The 21,481-nt window shown below is 33.2% G+C and overlaps 1 protein-coding gene across 4 annotated transcripts in view; it reads left to right on the plus strand.

Annotated features, from left to right (window-relative positions):
* Moe (moesin) overlaps positions 1-21,481 on the plus strand; it is a 236,779-nt gene that overhangs the window by 161,729 nt on the left and 53,569 nt on the right. For all 4 annotated transcript variants that reach the window (XM_089592508.1, XM_089592506.1, XM_089592505.1 and 1 more), the window contains one exon: positions 14,217-14,489. In XM_089592508.1, the coding sequence (XP_089448634.1) occupies positions 14,217-14,489 (273 nt within the window). The remainder of the gene's footprint in view (positions 1-14,216; positions 14,490-21,481) is intronic.

Consider the following 21,481-nt stretch of genomic DNA (forward strand, 5'->3'; position numbering starts at 1 on the left):
GAATTTTTTTTCCTTTTAAATACTGTCAACAGTCTAATTAGTTAGTCTACCCACCTTATTGTAAATTAAAGAAATTAAAAAAATAGTTTTCAGTTCACACAATACAAGAATATAGTATTTAAATACTAGTACACAAATAATTAATATACATATGTTACAGAAAACTAAAAAAATCTCTAAAATTCTTCACAATGGAAGTACATTTTGCTTTAATCAATGTTATGATTCAACCATCTGCGTTATGAAGAAAAATATAAAATTAATATGTTCAGTCAGATTAATATCAAATATAATTGAAACAACAGTATCTGTGTAACTTTTCTATTCTTTATTAATTAAGATGATGATGAGTGTACCCTAACGTCAGTACCTATTTATGTAGATTACTCAAAATAATGCTGATTTTACTTATTTAACAATATGGAATTTAGTCCAATAATATTATTGCTCAGACACAAATTTTTTGGTGAATTTTTTTTCGAAAGCGCATCGTTTAAATGACTATAGGTAAATATTTCATAAATTTATTTTATTTGTTTTGTAGATTCTCAAAAAATGATTAGACGAATAATTCATTTTTTCAAGTTTACCATTAGGCGGGATAACCAACTATTTAGACTGTTTTCAGTAGTAAAAAAGAATAATAAAAATTTCTTACTTCAGACTATGAACAACAGATGGGAAATTCTGCAAAACGAAAAAAATCCTTGTCCCTCAAAGACTTTTTTTCTACCTTTAAAACTTTAATTTGGACTTTAAAAAAATCTTGAGCACTGCCCGTAAGCTGAAAAACAAAAATCGGATCCAGGAATGCCTGCTCAGCTGATGTCTCTCCTCTTGCCTCTCTCCCCGCACTACTTCATATACTCTTGCTACCTGTACTGCATGTGGTAGAGCATGGAGGGGGTATGGCTTGACTTTGAAGCTATGCACATCTCACAGTGACCGCTCTCTCCTTCTCACTTACTCTTACAGTAAATGCTAAAACTGCCTTTGTTAATTTTTGCACAAAATTTTGTGCGTATTAAAAGATAAGTATAAGACCTTATTGATAGGAAATTTTCTGCCCTACACGCTTGTATTTTCATTTTTGTTCTATCTTTGCTACTAATTACGAGATACTAGTAAAATAAACTTTTAATTTCAACTTTAACATTGACCCAACAATTAAAAATTTTTTTATTATTTTTACCGTAATCAGTGTACTAATTCTCCACCGATATAACATTTTTAATGTCACCGTTTAGATACAGTAAGACTTTGGATCTTTCAGATCCTCCAAACTGTCTAAACGTGCAAATAATGCGCTGTTCTTCTACGCACATTTACCGATTAATCTGAGAAGCCGACAGCCGTTTCTGCAGATCATGGTTACTATTGCCAACTGCTAAGAGTGCTAAGCTTTGTTTTAATGGTGCACCATTTGTGTCTATGTATATACATGTGTGTGTGTGTACATAACTTTTTTTATTTTTTTTTATAGTGCTCTTCGTCCGACTCTCTTGTCGATACACTAGTAAGGGCACTTATCACTTGGATTTGAATTGGGAAGGTATCAGGATGGGATTAGAATGGGGGAGAGGTCTCTAACAACTGCCCCGCATTTGCCCATGACGTTCGTCATGTGGATTAGGAAAACTCCGGGAAATCTCCCGTAGGAAAAACCAGATCCGGAACACCCCGGTGTATCTGCCTTATTTCTGTAGCTTAGACAACGGGGAAGAAATTCGGAACACCTCCCGCTCACGATGTTACAGGGACAGAGAAACAGTCAATTCATTAACGAAGCAAACAGCAGAGGCGAAACGGCAAGACTTAAACAGTCATCCATCTAAGTACTAACCGCGCCAAATGCTGCTGAACCTCGATAATCGACGGGACTGCAACTCTACCGCTGAGCCATCGTGTCGGTGATGTATATATAAACGAAGACGTGGCAAGCAGAAAGGTATTTTTGAAGTGTCACTTCTAAAGGCGCGTTCTGCCCCATAGAGTAAATCACCGATTTGAGATTGATGACCTTGTGAAAAAGTGTAACGAAAGTGGATTGTGCTCGATTCTCCATTTTTACTCCGCCTTTCTTGAAGTACTTCCGATTCCTTTACACCACCTGGAATCATTATTGAAATTTCTTTTTGATTATTAACTGTTTTTATTGACTACACACTATTTTGAAAATTGTACATAAGATTAGGTTTTAATGGACAAAGTTATCTTTTTAAGAAAAAAACTTATAAAACTCAACTGAAAATAAAAACAATTCAAATCAGGTAGAACTGATATATTTATATAGAATTTTAAAAGATGCACAGCTTGAAATATTTCGGAATTTTGAACACTCTATACTCAACATCATCTAAATATAAAAATGCCACAATACAATAAATTATTACGCACACAACAACTATTATAACAACTATGTACAAATAAATAATATTTTAGCGTTCGATGAACATTTATAAGTTTCCTTGACCGAAAATTTATAATCTTGCAAAATAATTTAGACGAGTAAAAATCTTTTTTATCTTCATAGGATATTAAAAAGAATGATTTTGCCGACTTCGCAAATCGCATCCGTGCGGCCAGCCGACGACGAGCACCAATCATTTACAGGGTAGTGCAAAATTTCCAAATTAATATTAGCTTCGCATCTTTTAAAATTCTATATGAATATTTAACTTTTATCTGTTTCAAATTATTTTGATTCTCAGTTACGTTTCATGAGTTTTTTTTATAAAAAGATACCTTAGTCTGTTTGAACTTAATATTATGTGCAGTTTTCAAAATAATAAGAAGTCAATAAAAAAGTATATAATCAAAAAAAAAATTTTATCAGAAAAATTTCGTACTGAGCTTATGCTTTATTAATCGGAAATTATCGAAAACATAAAAAAAATTCATGTAGAAAGATAAAAACAGTTTCTATTATGAACGTTTTGTTGATACTTTAAAAACGTTTGAGTCGATCGTCGAAAAATTCTGTACAGGCACAACTAGGGGTGTGGGAGAAAGTGTGACGGAAGTGGATTTTGCTTCATTCTCCCCCTTCACCTCGTCCTTCAGACTATCGGTTTCCTCTACGCCACATGACGCCACATCACCACACATTTAAACTTCTACGATTTTTATTTCTTTTTCTTTCAACTAATTCTAAAAAAAAAAAAACGGAAAAAAAGAGAATCGAACCCCTGACCATCTCCAAACTGGTCAAGGCCCTGACCCATTCTGCTATGAGCAAATCCGACGTGACAAACTCGATTACTTCTATTTGTCGTACAGTTGGTTGCTTATTTTTAATATAAATTTTTATTTACTGTATCTTTATTCATTTGGTTTGATTATATATTAAATAAATAAATTATTTATTTGTTTGATAAAATTAATTTTTTACGTACATGTTTCGAAAATTTAGAAATTAGTATATATTAGAAGAGCAACTTTCTTGACGCATTATAATGAAAATTTGTTTATCTATCATTAATTTGTTACTTTTAAAATAAATAAATAATTGTTTGAACAATTTTTTCACATTTTTTCAAAATTTTAAAAAATAAAAAAAAGGGTTTGGACTGTTCGAATAAAATAATTTTTATTGCGCTTTTTTTTTTTTTTTTTTTGACCTTAGGACGTTTATCAGTTTGTTAATTGAGGGGAAAATTAAGCTCGAAATTCAAAGAGGTGAGTGGAGCGCAAATTTATGCAGCAACGGTGAAAATTATGTTTCTGACATGGATGTGCTTGCATACACTCTTTTACGCATAATTGGCCCCCTTTTTTTGTGTTAATAAAAGAAATTATAGATCTATTTGAAAATAAAACGGGTTTATCTAATAGTAATCTTTCATACAAACAAAAATTAAGAGGTTCATACAGATCTAATAAATGCCATTTTAAGCGATTTTTTCGTAAGGTCACATGTTGCATTACAAATTACTTGAATTAAACGTGTAAAAAAGAGTACAGTTAAACAATCTACAGATTTTTTAGGGTACTTCTTAATTGCTTAGACAATTAACTTGAAACCATCAAAACATTCGATAGAAGTGTACAGTCTTGTACTAGCTAGCCGCCATATTCTTTATCTTGTATTGTGCCATAAAAAATTATTTATGTCTGTTTTTTTCTTAAATATAAAAATATTTCTTAAAACCACACCCAACTAACGCAGGTATACTCATTCCTAAACGATAATTGCACTACCTTTATACACAATATCGTTTCATAGGCAGTATATTTATATTTATTCTAAAAATGTCTGCCAAATAATTTAATAAAAGAATAACTTGTTTCTAAGGGACCCCAACCCCAACTGTTCACCGGTTAATTAAATTCCTTGATTGCATCTTATTTCGCAAAAGCACCCTAACCAACGTAATGCTGACTGAAAAATACTACTTGCATCATTTATCAAGCATAGAAATAAGTTCAAGAAATGAGCTGAACACATTGACTCTTAACGCTCGCGCGGAAAACCTGAGTCGTTTCACATAAGACGCCTCATGTTTATCTAAAGGTATGTTGGCTCAGCTGCAGCGAAAATTAGGCTTCCCTAAATTTCCGCACTTTTCGGTCATTTTTATGATATAACATTCGTAATAAATAATTCCGAAAGACGAAAACTGTTAGAACTTATAACGCTCGTGAGTACAAAGTAATATTGATAAATTTCTATGCATTATCTGTGGCGTACAGCCTGTGATTGTAAGATTTCCAGAAATTTCCGTACTTTTCAGTCATTTTTACGATACAATACTCGTAATTATAATTTTGGAAGGCGAAAATTGTTAGAACTTATAACTATCATGAAAAAAAGTGATAATTATTAATTTCTATGCAGTATTAGCGTACAGCCTGTAATAATTAATTTTCTCTGAATTTCCGCACTTTTTGGTCATTTTTTAATATAATTCTCAAAATTAATAATTCCAGAAGACAAAAAGTATAAAAACTTAATAGTGTTATAAGAACAAAGTAATATTAATCAATTTCTATGTATTATCAGTGGTGTACAGCCTGTATTAATAAACTTTCCCTAAATTTCCGCACATTTCGGTCATTTTTGTAACATAATACTCGTGATTAATCATTCCAAGAGACAAAAATTAATGAGACTTATAACGCTCATGAAAATAAAAGTAAAATTAAAAAGATTCTACGCATTATCAGTAGCGTACAGCCTGTTATAATAAATCTTTCTCAAATTCTCGTACTTTTCAGTTATTTTTGCAATATAGTATGCATAATTAATGATTCCGAAAGACAAAAATTGACAGAACTTATAAATTTTATATAAACTAAGTGATATTGATTAATTTCTATGCATTATCAGTGGCGTACAGCCTGTAATAATAAATCTTTCCCAAATTTCCGTACTTTTCGGTCATTTTTGCCATATAGTATGCGCAATTAATGATTCCGGGAGACAAAAATTGTTAGAACTTATAACGTTTATAAAAACTAAGTGATTCTAATCAATTTCTATGCATTATCGGTGGCGTACAGCCTGAGATAATAAATCTTTCCCAAATTTCCGTACTTTTTGGTCATTTTTGCCATACAGTATGCGGAATTAACAGTACCGGAAGACAAAAATTGTTAAAACTTATATCTTTTACATATACTAAAGGATAATAATTAATTTCTTTGCATTATCAGTGGCGTACAGCCCGTGATAATATATTTTCCCTGAATTCCCATTATTTTTCGGTCATTTTTGCAATATAGTATGCGCAATGACCAATTCCGGAAGACGAAAATTGTTAGAACTTATAACTTTCATATATACTAAGTGATATTAATTAATTTGTATGCATTGTCAGTGGCGTACAGCCTGTGTTAATAAATCTTTCCCAAATTTCCGTACGTTCCGGTCATTTTTGCCATATAGTACGCGTAATAAATAATTCCGGAAGACAAAAATTGTTAGAACTTATAACTTTTATATATACTTAGTGATGATAATTAATTTCTATGCTTTATCAGTGGTGTACAGCCCGTAATAATAAATTTTCCCTAAATTTCTATTATTTTTCGGTCATTTTTGCTATATAGTACGCGTAATTGATGATTCCGGAAGACAAAAATTGTTCGAACTTATAACTTTTATATTTACTAAGTGATATTAATCAATTTCTATGCATTATCAGTGGCGTACAGCCCGTGATAATAAGTTTTTCCTAAATTTCCATTATTTTTCGGTCATTTTTGCCATATAGTATGCGCAATTAACAATTCCGAAAGATAAAAACTGTTAGAACTTATATCTTTTATATATACTAGACGATAATAATTAATTTCTATGCATTATTAGAGGCGTACAGCCCGTGATAGTAAATTTTCCGTAAATTTATATTATTTTTCGGTCATTATTGCTATATAGTACGCGTAATTAATAATTCCGGAAAACAAAAATTGTTAGAACTTATAACTTCTATACAAACTAAGTGATTTTAATTAATTTCTATGCACTATCAGTGGCGTACAGTCTGTGATAATGAATCATTCTTAAATTTCCGTACTTTTCGGTCATTTTTGCCATATAGTATGCGCAATTAACAATTCTGGAAGACAAAAATTGTTAGAACTTATAACTTTCATATATACTCAGTGATATTGATTAATTTGTATGCATTGTCAGTGGACTACAGCCTGTGATAATAAATCTTTCTTAAATTTCCGTACTTTTCAGTCATTTTTGCCATATAGTACGCGTAATTAATAATTCCAGAAGATAAAAATTGTTAGAACTTATAACTTTCATACATACTAAGTGATAATAATAAATTTCTATGCTTTATCAGTGGCGTACAGCCCGTGATAATAAATTTTCCCTTAATTTCCATTATTTTTCGGTCATTTTTGCTATATAGTACGCGTAATTGATAATTCCGGAAGACAAAAATTGTTCAAACTCATAACTTTTATATTTACTAAGTGATATTAATTAATTTTTATGCAATATCAGTGGCGTACAGCCCATGATAATAAATTTTCCCTGAATTTCCATTATGATTCGGTCATTTTTGCTATAAAGTACTCGTAATTAATAATTCCGGAAGACAAAAATTGTTTGAACTTATAACTTTCATATTTACTAAGTGATATTAATCAATTTCTATTCATTATCAGTGGCGTACAGCCCGTGATAATAAGTTTTTCCTAAATTTTCATTATTATTCGGTCATTTTTGCTATATAGTACGCGAAATTAATAATTCCGGAAGACAAAAATTGTTAGAACTTATAACTTTTATATAAACTAAGTGATATTATTCAATTTTTATGCATTATCCGTGGCGTACAGCCCATGATAATAAATTTTCCCTGAATTTCCATTATGATTCGGTCATTTTTGCTATAAAGTACTCGTAATTAATAATTCCGGAAGACAAAAATTGTTCGAACTTAGAACTTTTATATTTACTAAGTGATATTAATCAATTTCTATTCATTATCAGTGGCGTACAGCCCGTGATAATAAGTTTTTCCTAAATTTTCATTATTATTCGGTCATTTTTGCTATATAGTACGCGTAATGAATAATTACGGAAGACGAAAATTCTTAGAACTCATAACCCTTCTTTTTGTACTAAGAGATAACTGTTAATGTCCATACATTATTAGTGGCATGCAGCTTGTGATATCAGATTGCTTTGAAATGTAGGTATTTTCTGATCTTTTTTAATGATAAACTCAATAAATAACAATTTGTCATAGACGAAACGTGATTTAACTGTTGTACGTTTTTATTTTTTATTCTGTTCTCCTTGCCATCATTGGTGTCGTACAGCCTATTTAATTCGAATGTTAAAAAATTTTTGTCTATTACGGATATTTCCACAATGAAATATTCAACATATTAAGTTTTCGATGACGGGAAATATACATTATTAGTTATTTTATCGAGCTAGTACTAGGAATATAGTTTTTGTATGGATGATTTTTTATTTTTTAAGTCTTTTGTACTTGCGTATACAGTTTATTTTACTTTTGTTGGGTTATTGGGTTATATGGGTCATTGTTATATCGTGACAGTATCATAAAGAGGAACTTTTTTTCGATAGTTTTTATGAGTTATTTCATAGACAAAGACTTACCTTGATTTATATTCACTATATGAATTCCTTTTTAATAGTTTCAAAGGCCTAAACGCATTTTTTACGCCTTTACAGTTGAATTAATTTTTAAACTCTTATATCTCGAGAAGGGTACATTTTTATGATTTAAAAATTGCTGGGGGCCTTCCTTATTACTTGTTGAAGCATTTAAAGCATTTTAATCAAAAAAAAAAACAAAAAATTTTTTTTTGATTTTCGTTGCACGCAACGTTGCAAACTTCAGAGTCATCGAAAAGGTGGTGTCAAGGGGCCCCGTACCTTAGCAAAATAAGGAAAATAAAAACCAGCTGCCACTCAGAGCAACTGTTAACAATATTTAGTAAATATTCAAATTTATTCAGTGTCAAAATATGGCAAATAAAAAGGTTATAAACAAATTAACCAAACATGAAAATATCACTTTACTATATGAAATCGTTTATAACTTGGCCCAGCATAATCCCAGACCCTTGAAATTGAACACACGTACTCCTCTAAAGACGTACAATTAGCGAATATTATAGCCAACACGGGTAGAAAAATATTTAAAAAGTTATGAACAAATTAAACGGGCAAAATATCGATTTTGAGTGAAAAATCGGCTACAACTCGGCCCAGCATAATTCCAGACACTTAAAATTGAGGCACGTACTCTTCTAAAGACAAACCTATAGCGAATTCTATAGCCAACACGGGTGAAAAAATATTTAAAAAGTTATATACAAATTAAACGGGCAAAATATCGATTTTTGGTAGAAAATTGGCTAAAACTCGGCCCAGCATAATCCCAAACCCTTGAAATTGAACACACGTAATCTTCTTAAGACATACAATTAGCGAATATTATAGCCAACACGGGTAAAAAAATATTTAAAAAGTTATGAACAAATTAAACAAACATAATATTGATTTTGAGTGGAAAATCGGCTACAAATTAGCCCAGCATGATCCAAGACCCTTCGAATTTAACACACGTACTCTTCTAGTGACATATAATAAGCAAATATTATAGCCAACACAGGTAAAAAAATATTTTAAAGTTATGAACAAATTAAACGGGCAAAATATCGATTTTTAGTGGAAAATCGGCTACAAATTAGCCCAGCATGAGCCCAGACCCTTGAAATTAAACACACGTACTCTTTAAGTAACATACAATCATCTTATATTATAGCTTACGTGGTCAAAAAAATGTTTAAAAAGTTATAAACAAATTTAACAGGCAAAATATCGGTTTTTGGTAAAAAATTGGCTACAACTTGGCCCAGCATGATCCCAGACCCTTGAAATTGAACACACGTACTCTAAAAATGACATACAATCAGCCAATATTATAGCCAACACGAGTGAAAAAATATTTAAAAAGTTATAAACATACTTATGTAGGCATAATTTGTATTGTATGTATAAATAAATAGTTGATTTGGTTATTGATTGTCCATTTTAATTAATGTATACGAATTTAAAAATTGTAGTTAACACATTCTTTCGAAACTGATTGTAAAACATTAAAATAGATTAATTTCAAAACTTGAAAACTTTATTTTTCACGCTTCACTGAGAATAGTGTTTCTTTTATTGTTAATGCGAGCTTGCATCATTACTGATCCAAAAATCTCAATCAGACCTGGCAGAAAAAGGAGATAAGTACTATTGTACTGTTATTTCTTAATACATGAAATCATTATATGAAACATCATCGTGCAAGTCTCTTGTTTTATTGTCAACGCAGTTGCAAGAATATGGCTCATTGGTTGACGTAATTCATTCAAAGGCCTCTTCTACTCGCTCTGATGCTATGAAAAAAACACTATCAAGAGGAAAAATCGCTCTTTTTACGTCTATCTCTTGTCCTCTAACATTTTAGTCAACTCTCGACTTCTGTGACTCGCGAGTACCTTATACACGTTAGGCATAACGTGTTGGCTAAGGCAACTCGGGTGCATTTCGAGAACGTCAATAGTATTAGACTATAGTAAGGAGCAAGGTATAATTGAATAGGCCTGCTGAAAGTGGTCCCGGCTGTAGCAGAGAAAGCAGAAACTATAACATCTTTCTGGCCACGAACTCATTTGTGTAGTTTAAGGGGCCACTGAAAATTACTGCATGAAGCATTAAGGAACTCTGAAGCAGCAGTAACAACAGTCAATGATAGATGTAAGTTATTTATCAGTAATGTAATTAATACCAAACCTTGTTTAAGTTATCCAAGCAAATTTTACTTAAAAGAATAACTATTTAAAGTTGCGTTAATTAAATAATACATTAATTGAAATCATCCATATCGTTTAAATAAAAGATTTTTACCCAACAAAGAAGAACAAATAAAGCTTATGAGCTGAATTCAAAGAGACCTACGATCTACAGTAAAATAAAACCTTTAAGACCATACTCTAAACCAGTATGGTCATAACACTATTTTGGTAAACATTAAAGAATACTAACTATTTGCTACTATTTTAAATTTGCCATCGTAAAATTTTCAAATATCAGTAGAATATTTTTTGTAAGCATTTTAAAAAACCTTATTAATCAACATAAATTTAAATTCCGTTTTTGTAATACTTTATAAGAAATCATAGCTTTACTTAAAATTGTGAGACTAGATTTAATATTTAAAACGTAAGTGCTAAGGGACGGGCTGGATTGACAGGAAACGCTACATGTGTATATTTAGTGGAAACTCTACTTTCAAACATGACTAGAAGTAATATTTTCCTACTTGTTTTAAAAGATTGTGTTTGACTTCTCAGTTTTTTCATCTTAACGCATTGCATTGCAACAAATCTAAGCTTACTATCATAGACTCTAAAGAGTTTGAATATTATTCTATCAAAGGAAAAAGGGAGACGGAATTTCGTACCAAAATAGTTGTCATTTTTAACTCTTAAAGTATCTACAGGAGTGTACATATTCAACATGCGAATTATCATTAGATATGCTCTTAATGGAAATAAAGATACTAAGCTTAAAAGTAAAAAATCTGATTAGTCACATATTATTTCAAAAATAAAAAATGTAACTTTTTCCTTGAACTTAAAAATTTTTTCACAATATCAGTATGACATTTAGTGAGATAAGTTACAAAAAAAAGAATGCTGATGAAACCATAAATTCTGAAAAGTAGGATGTTTTTTAAACTAAACCAGTATTGATGTATATAACCAATCGCCTTATGTCACCCTGACGTACTTTTCATTTGCTTCTTTCCTTCTCAGCTCGTACTACTGAAAAGCTTTCATGTATCTGTTTCTTTTTTCGTTTTTCCTTGCTCAATGATCTAATTAATTTTCTTAAGGTCAAATTTTCACAAGTCTATTCTACTATCTTTTTTATTAACCATTTAAACCTCCCATAGCCTCAGTTTTTTAACCTATTCTTGATTTTTATGCCTTCTTCGCGCTTGATTTTTCACCTAAGTAGTCATTATTTCTTGTTTTTCATGTCTTCATAACTTGAATTGCTTTTTTCACAACATTTTTATTTACTTGATTTATTAAATCTTACGACTTATACTATTCCATTTTGCATAACATTCAAGTCAATATCCAGCCTACCTGCTACAACCATTTATTTCCTTTCTTTATAACTGCGTATCCACTTAAAAAATTCACCTATATATCAGCTTATTCTTTGTTTTTTTTTTTTTTTTTTTTTTTTCGCATTAATAAACTTACACGGCCTTTATATCAAATTTATCGTTTGATTTATTTTCTGTTTTTAAATTTTTCCGAACTCTATCTATCTTCACTTTTAGACATACTCTCTCTGCTGAACCATTTAAACTACTCTCTTCTCTAAGACATTCTTCCTAGTCACTCTATGTCTCGCTCTGTTTTTCTTTTAAGACTACCCTGTATACCAACTTTCTTATCTTACCGACAATTTCCCTCGAGTAATTTTGTATTATAACTGAATTAAACAAATGCTTTCAAATTAAGTAACGAGAAAACTCGCAAAACTAATATTTGCAAAATAAAATCCAGCTAATATTTATTAAAATCCATCGCGAATTAAGAGATCAAATTTATATTCCGCAATCATGTGAATTAAAAGCCTTTTATCTGAGGTAAAACTTGGTACTCTTTCTTCATCACAGAATGTAACTTTTCTCTCTCAGTTTGTAACAAATAACAATGAATTTTAGCATAAGCGGCGTTGGCTCAGTGGTAAGTGTGCTTGTTACTGATACAACGCAGTTCTAGTGGTTGTGGGTTCGATTCCTGGTAAATGCAGATTTTTTCAAAAACTGTTTTCATCGGAAAAAGTTTCTATGAAACCCCGGCTGTTTCGGGGCGGGTTTTTCCGTGGAATTTTCCTTCAGAGTAATTCCAAAGTTTTTTCCTTGCCCCACAGGTTTTCGGGCCTGGGTGAATGCGAAACAGTGTTAGGGCTATAGGTAGGGATTAGCAGACCCGATGCCAGGCGTCGGGCAGGGATCGCTGGCCTTACCGGCGAGGAGTGGCCCCTGAAACAACGGGGCTTCTCCGGGGATGCTAATTAGCCTGGATTCGATGCTTCGGCAGAGAGCGCCGGCTTAACCGGCGAGGAGTGGACATCCTGGAATAATGGAGTCTTCTCCGGGGAAAGGCTACACAGTGGTGAGTGGACCCGATGCACCATCGGTGCAGAGAGTGTCAGCTTAACTGGCAAGGTGTTCCACCGGAGGTACTCACACTGTGCCCATGGATTCAGGTAGGAGGCGAGGAAAAAGGTTTAGAGATGGGTGTGGCAATACACCCCCACACATAGGTGGTGAGTGGGTGGCCCCCGCGACTAGGCCAAGTAGGCTGTTGTGGTAACCCGGTATAAAAAAAAAATAAAAAAATTTAAAAAAACAAAAAAAAAATAATGAATTTTAGCTTAATTAATTTCTCAAAGTACCATCTTAACAGGTTTTTTGTTAATGCGAAAAAAAATTTCATTAATTAGTTAATGAAGGGTAGTTCTTAATCAGAGATAGGTAATAAAGTATTCGCTTTGAGCGCAATTCCGAAATCGCGCCCCGACTGGAGACTTTGAAAACGATTGGTCGTCATTAGAAAAGGTAATTACTATGAAATCGAGCTTTCGGCTCCATTCACCAGGTGGCCAACCCTTTAATGTCGCTTTTCTACAAGCATATGGAAATCAATTCATAGTACTGTCCTTTTCGAATGACTACCAATCGTTCTCGAAGTGCTCAGTGGGGGTGGGATTTCGGAATTGCGCTTAAAGCGAATAAACTCTTAATAATATATAAATTAGTTTTCACATCACTCATTCTCCACACTAAAATTTCATTTTTGCACTAAACATTGCATCTTTTTTTCTAAACTTGCTTTAATCGACTGCTGTTTTCTTCCTGACTTTCAGTCTCCATCGTGCCTCATACAACTTACAATTTTTTGCAGCATTTCAGCGACCATATTCAAATCTTTCAGTAGTATCTTTTTCTTTTCAAGTTTAAACTTTTTTGCTGTTTTCTTCACCGTCTACGTTTTTCTTACTATCCATTTTATTTTGTTTTCATAACCATACTTGCTAGAACTTTATAACTTATACCCAAGTACGTATTACTATGCAATTAAAAGTACGCACGTGACGATCGCCCCAATCTTCTACTTCTAATTACCAACTTTTCTTCAATGAGAACAAAACGATAGCATAAAATTACGCCTTAGTTTTTCTTTCACTTAAAATTTTGACTTAATATTGACACAATTGACACACAAGAACACAAACATCGTATCGTAGCAACCGATTTAAGAGTATAAAGATAAAGACAAAAACGGTCATAACGGTTTGCATGCTTGGCCACTAAAAGATTTCGCTACTTGATTTCATATTTTTTGTTTAAAATGTATCAAAGTATACGGTACTAGTTTCTTGATTCCAAAAATATTATTTTTTTCTTGAAAGTTGGTAGTAACGTTTTACTAGATATTTTACACGTATCCAGACTTTGAAATTTAGGTTTAGGAATCTCTGTTGCAAAAGTAATTTGAGATTAGCCAAAAATATTAATTAAGTACAAGTATTCTTGCGACTCTAAAGCTATTATTACAAATTGAATTAATCAAAAAATTTTAAAACGAGTCTACTATTTAAGAAGCACTAACACTTTTGGCTCTATTTTCAGGTAAAAAGTGCCATTTTAAACGATGAAATATATTGTCCACCCGAGACGTCGGTTCTCTTAGCCTCATACGCCGTGCAGGCACGCTATGGTGACTATCTAAAAAGTAATCATGGACCAGGTTTCTTAGCAAATGACCGACTGCTTCCCCAGCGCGTCATGGATCAGCACAAAATGAGTAAGGAAGAATGGGAAACATCTATCACAAACTGGTGGCAAGAGCACAAGGAAATGCCTCGTGAAGATGCTATGATGGAATACCTAAAGATTGCTCAGGTAAGTTTGCACTTCGTTCTTCTTAGATTCATCCACTCCTTTACTTCTTAACAGTTTCGTGTATGCTACTTTACATTTTTTGCGTCTTAGTACTAAAATAATGTGCTACCTATTATTCATGAGGATACTTTGCTCCGAGTTTTTGCTCAAGAGACGCTCACGTAGATAGTGAGAAATTAGTGAGCTTCAGGAACGTAATCAAAAAACGATCGTGAGATCATATATCTACATAAATATACTTTGATCTTTTCAAATCTCCTTATAAGCTCAAATCTCTTCATTTAACTAAATTACGTCTCTTAAGTGCGTTTCTAGAAAATCTTCAAAATTTATTTCTATTGATCCTATCACTTCTTATTAAAATTTTATGTTTTCCAGCTATCCATTCCTTGAGATTTTGATTTACATAAAGTCAAAGAAATTTAAAAGGACTGAATAATCCTTATGTTCTAACAAACCATATTATTAACGTTCATGTTTTCTCATTATCCAACCAGCTTTTTAAGGCAATTACATTGTTTTGTTGTAAAGAGGCTTTTTTTCAAAATAAGCCGTTTTTTTTCATTATCCAACTCGTAAAGTTGTGCTTAGTATTTTACATCAGCTTTTCGATCCCACTAACTAATAATACGATAAAAAAATTTTTTGAAACTTGAAAAATGATTTCAGCCGATGCCCTTATCTTTCACTCTTTCTATGTAAAGATACTACTTTTTCCTCATTGCTAGAACTGTTGTTTTAACTGGAGTAATGTAGTAAACCAATATTTGTTTCCGTTAGAACAAATCAGCCCAGAAAATTATTTAAAGATTGCTGAAAAATGAAATTTGGTATTAATTTACGATCAGTGGTGAACGAATGCCGCACCTACGTAGTAAGGTCCAAAAGTTTCCGGCCTGAACCATACAATATGTTTTATAATGTTTTCATCAGTAATGGCCTCGGATGTGCGTCCTGGACGAGGTACATCTTGTTTTTCCCATTTTCTGACGGTGGAATACGAAGAAAAAGATGGCCCGTATACAGCTTCCAAACGACGTTTCGGCGGGCGAGTTGCCTTCTTTCGTTAATAATTTGATCACAGCTCGATACTTAGTTTTATCCATTTCGAATTTTTAATCGACTATCTGACTTTAAAATGACATATCTTTCTAATGAAATGAAATGACTTAATATCTTTTATTGTTGGTGGGTAACTAAAAGTCTAGTAATTTAATGATAGGTTAGTTTTGTGTTTCCGATTAATGTAATATGTGAAAAGGTCTGAAACTTTTGGACCTTACGTATCTTGCTTATAACAATCTTACGATGAGTTTTTGTGTGGAGTATTGTGCCCTTTATTCTGCATTGAATAACCTCTTCTCAAACTCTGTCTCATACACCTATAATAGTTGATCATCTTGAATCAAATGATGTATCTTTGCTATATATTTTTTACTTCTAAATCAGCATTACAAAATACCAGATTTGTTTGTAATAGTAATTTGTATGGGTAGTCTAAGAATTATAAACCTTGCCGTAGTAAAATTATGAATATCTTAAGAACAACAAAAGCAATGATATTTGCTTGTTTTAGATGAGTTTGATAATAGTTATTAGTATCACTATACTAAAAAAGATTTTAACGTACAGAAAGTAAGAAACAAAGATAACTGTGAGCAGTACAACTACTGTACGGTGTACTGTGAATGATTCATTAAAGCATAGTTTATCTTTCCTCTCATTGATATTATTCTTGTCTAATTTTATATATAGCATTTAGGAAATTAATCTATTATTGTAATTAGATTTTTGTCAAGGATTTTGATATCATCCCGATGAAGAACGTGGTTAAATATATTTTGATGTGCATAAATGACAGAATCTGGGTTTTTGTATTCCTTCTGTGTTTATTTATGCAGACCTTTGTGGCTTCCCTTCTTTCATCTACCTTTAGCGTTGGACAGCTTTTACAGTAAAATTTATGAACAATGTTTCTCTTTTTTAAGTTTATCCTTTTTTTTTTTTTCCTAAATAGACGATGCCACTTAGGGTTTTATTATTGTTACGTCGGCGCAACGTACTATTCGAGCCTAAGCTTTCGCTTAAAAGCTCGGGACTCACACTGGGCGCGTAGGTGGGACGCGGGGTTAAAGGGGTAGTTCAACTTAACGACGCGGTACTCAAAAAAGGGCTACGACTGCTTTCACGCGACTAAGACCGACTGCTGTGCAATATTCCGATGCACTTGTTCGCGGCTCTCTTTTACCAGCACCGGTGTATATCTCGTTCGCGATCTCAAAACTGTTAACACCGTACGTGGGAGAGGCGTGTTAACTCGCAATCTGACTTTGACACACTAATATTGTGGTGAGTATTTGCTTTAATCCGATCGGTCCTTGTTATTCTGATGGTATTACTACCGCGGAGAGCAATGGTATGTGCGTGGCTAATTTGATATTCCCGGTGACCGACGTATGCCAATACTATGGCTAGTAATGGCGTTCGCGAAAAACTCTTTATATTTCCCGGTGATCCACGAGTACCAATACTATGGCGAGTAATGGCGTTCACGAAAAACACTTTATATTTCCCGGTGATCCACGGGTACCAATACTATAGCGAGTAATGGCGTTCGCGCAAACAAAAACACTTTATATTTCCCGGTGATCCACGGGTACCAATACTATGGCGAGTAATGGTGTTCACGGAAAAAGAAACACTTGATAGGAAGAAAGAATCCTTAGAAATCTAATACCTTGTCACGTACTTTTATTTAAAAGGGAAACTTGATACAGGCGTTGAACCAGCATAGACAGAAACCTCGCTCGAAGAAGATCAAGTGGCAGTAGAGGCGGACTCTGGTTACCAGTTGATCGTTCGAGGGTGACAACGAGATTCGACTGTGTCCTCGCTTCGTAGTAAACTGGGTTGTAGCAGAGGCGGACTCTCACTACTCAGTCTACCTTGAAGGGTATCGTCGAATGTCGCGTGCCGAACTGAACTGCGACTGTACCTCGCTTCGCAGTAGACTGGGTTGTAGCAGAGGCGGACTCTTACTACTCAGTCCACTTTGAAGGGCTATCGTCGAGCCGAGTCGAGTCGAGTCTAACTCCGAACTGATTTTCCTCTAGGTCTCCGGGCCCTTTTATTGCGAGAAGTGGACCTCGATCACGCGCTGGCTCGAAAAACGCAGGAAAACTTGCCGGGGAAAAATTTTGAAAAAAAGACAATAGCCGAAAATCTAATTGGCTAGAACTGCTCTAGTTTGGCCACTCAAAAATTGGCACTTCCCACATCTGGCTTGTTCTCCTCTATGCGTCAAGAGAAGGGAAGGTGATTCCCTTACTCATGCCCTTCTTTTCTTTTTACATCAAAAAGTTACAAGATTTTATCATAACTTAATATTAACGTTAAGATGTGGTATTATCATTATCAACGAATAGTAAACATTGTTCACCCATTCAATCGAGCCCAATGCAAAAAGAGCGGTGAAAATTGCTTAATATTTAGGTTTGATTGAATAGATATTCAGCATCTCATGATATTAATAATAGTCTAAGTAGTAGTTCATTTTAGATATTAATAACTATAATAATTGCTAGATTTTACGCTGTACACGTGAGCATTGATCGGACTAATAAATAATCATGAATGATTATTTAACAACAGCGGTTTCTTTGGTTAAAACACGTACATCCATAGAAACAGTAGTGGGGGGCTCGTCGCAAACTATTATATTGTTAACTTACTTAGATTTACCGATAGTTTCCATTCATCGTTAGTTGTAAATGTATTTCAGAATGTGAGTAGCATTTGGTCAACTATGGATTTTTCTGCTTGTCGTAGGAGAGGAAGTCGGCTCGGGGTGCCCTGGGGAATCGGAAATTCCGTTAACCGTGTTGGGGCAAGAGTGCGGACTCTCTCTCGACATCTCTGTGTCAGGAAAAGGGGGAAGTGCCTTTACTTTCCGTTTTCCTTTACATTTAAAACAGTGACAGTTTTTAATAAGATTACAATTTGGGCTATTGCAGTATGTTTATGAAATTGTTAACGCGATACAAAAGGGTTGTACAGTAAACCATGAGCCTGTGAACATGAATGGTACAAATCGGATAATTCTTCGAAAGTCAATAAGATTGCTTTCGTAGGTTTATGTAATATTGTTGCTGGCTAATGGTGCGGCGTGTACAAGTTGTATTAGCCACATGTAATAGTTCTAGCATTTGCTACTATTCCCGCTTAGTCTATGGGTCTTAACTCTAAGTTATTCTAGTTTTTAACATTAAACTCGATCTATATATACTAATATCTAATATTAAACTTCAGTGCAGCTGTTCCCAGTTGAACTATTGCATCAATTGATTTTCATAATTATTTCGTTTTTACTTAGCTCGTTGTTTCCGGTCAGCATAGGCCAGCGTTCATGTATCTGAGTCATGCATGGTCGTAATACCTTAGCTACGAACAATCTTGTAGGTGATTCACCTCTTTGCAGATGCACATTAGCCCCTGCGTTTAGTATTCTAAAATCGGCACAGAAAGTTTTGAAGCAAGGGAAAAATAATTAATGTGGATACACCGATGTTACAACATCGTTGATATTTCATCAAAGTTATTATCTGTATATGGTATACCAATTTAGAAAACAAAAATAAAGTAAAATAGCTCTATACACTAAATTAAAAATAACGTTTCTTTTATAACTAACTGGATGACCAGAAAATCATTACAGAGCTTTTTTACTTTCCAGTCCAGGGTTTTGCCGTGTAAACGTTACTGAAGTAAAAAACCTTTTGATACATTATAGTTATCTTTCAAGCTTTATTAACAAGAATATAACAGCTAGATTAAAAAGACACAAACATACTAATTATACCAAGACTCCTACAATTACTAATCCTGCTCGCGAAATTGGGACACCATATACAGATAATAATTTTGATAAAATATCAACCGTGTTAATACCTTACAACATTCACGTTTACCCTCTTATTAACAACACGCCAAATGACGTCTTCTACTTAGGTAAAGAAAACATGGATAACCTTAAAAGAGACAAACGTTGTATATAAGTTTTACTGTAAAAGCTGTCTTGTGTCATATGTGGGTGAAACAAGGCGAGCTTCTGTCGTTCGTATAAATAAACACAGTAGGGATAAAAATCCTGATTCCGCCATTTATGCTCATCAAAATATATTGAACCACGAACTTCATTGGAATGATATCAACATCCTTGACAAAAATCTAATTACAATAAAATAATTATTTTCTAAATGCTATAAATAAAATTGGACAAGAATAACATCAATAAGGCGGAAGATGAACTAGTCTTTACTAAATCATACTTTCCCTTACTATGCTAGTTTAAATAACCCAATCGAGCTTAACGCCCTCGACATTCTATCTTTGTTGCTTCGCCTACATAAACGCTGATGTCATGCGTTTTTTTATCGTTAGCTTATTTTTTGGCCATTGACCACAGTGAGTCGAAATTTTCAAGAATTCTCGCGTACTTAAGGTGATAATTTGTATCTCATGATTATATTGTTCTGAGTATCGATTCAATCTCTTAGTGTGTCCAGTTAAATAAATTCAAATACACCGTGTATTTATTCATTGCTTGAACCGAATGGATCACCAATCACTTCAAGCTCAGAATTCATCGGAGGATGCTAATAAAATTTGAACAGTCATGAACGTACTTCATTTGTATAATTTTGTAATTATATATACCTATTTAAGTATATACGTCCTATAAACTTGATACTGCTGCATGTCGACCTTTGGTAGTCTGGCTATTCAAAATTTGAGAATAGGTGGCTCAAGATTGAGTTGCGTTGCTTACAGCTACCTTGGTAAGTGAGTTTGCCCAACCGTTTACTAGTGAATACTTGCGATACTAAGTATTTTCTTACTTAAGGAGGCTTGGGCGATTTTGAATTAAATGCTGGCTAGGTCTGAAATTCAGAGATTATATAGATAAAGTTTGCTAGATTTTTTTAGGAAAACAAAATAGGTAGGTCAACACATTTATTTTCGAGAAAATCGCTTGTGAAAGTTCGTCATTTTAACACGCAACCTTACGGAACCCGAAATTCAATAGACTACCGTACCGCAATAAAAAGCTGTGGGCCCACACATTAAATTGGTACATGTACTTGAAAGTATAAAGAATCTATTATTTAAAAAAAAAAATAGGATCAACACGTTAAATTTTGAGAAAATAGCGAGGAAAACATCGAACATGAGAATTGTTTTGTTCAGGTACTGTAAGTGCGCGTGCGCTGTACATTCATAAACATACAAGCATGAAAATTTAAGTCTAACACAAGTATAGGTATATAATAGCAGATGAGAGCAAGAGAGTACAGTGTTGTCTGCTTTATCGTGGCAGGGCCGTCATCTTTACACAAGGTACCTTGGGAAAACTAATAAATTTTTTAATATCGATTTTCCGAATGACTTTTTCGCGTATTATTGCTATTTTGTTCACACATGTGTATAATCAAAATGATTATAAAAAAAATATTACAAAGAATCATTTGTATGACAAGTACCCCACAGGGGCCCTTCAATAGATACGACACCAAACGCCCAAGCCTCCTTAATTTTATATTATTGATAAGGATTAATCTATTTATTGGCTTATCAGCACATCTGCTTAAGTACACAAATCCAAAAAAGAACTTTTGTTTTCGTCAATCAGACTAGTAACTCCCTATCTGTTCAGGATTAACAAATCCTGATCGTAATTCGTAGTAAAAACTTAAGTAATAATCGATTTTTTGTTTTCATAATTCATGAACACTAAAGTATCACACAAATCGAAGTAGTAGAGTTAAGATAACATTTAAAGAAATTCCAGTTAAACTTTGGAATGTGACGAAAAGTTGAAATTCAGCGACCTGAAATCTGGTACTTAATAGTCTTATTTGCTGCATAAAAATTCAGTTTACTATAGTGATACTAAGTTACTTCTTTCTGTTACATATTGTATTTTGTTTTTGCAG

The sequence above is a fragment of the Copidosoma floridanum genome, unplaced genomic scaffold, assembly GCF_036245765.1.
Source record: "Copidosoma floridanum isolate Cflo_tuat_1 unplaced genomic scaffold, Cflo_Japanese_pri ptg000018l, whole genome shotgun sequence".
In the NCBI taxonomy this organism is placed as follows: Eukaryota; Metazoa; Arthropoda; class Insecta; order Hymenoptera; family Encyrtidae; genus Copidosoma; species Copidosoma floridanum.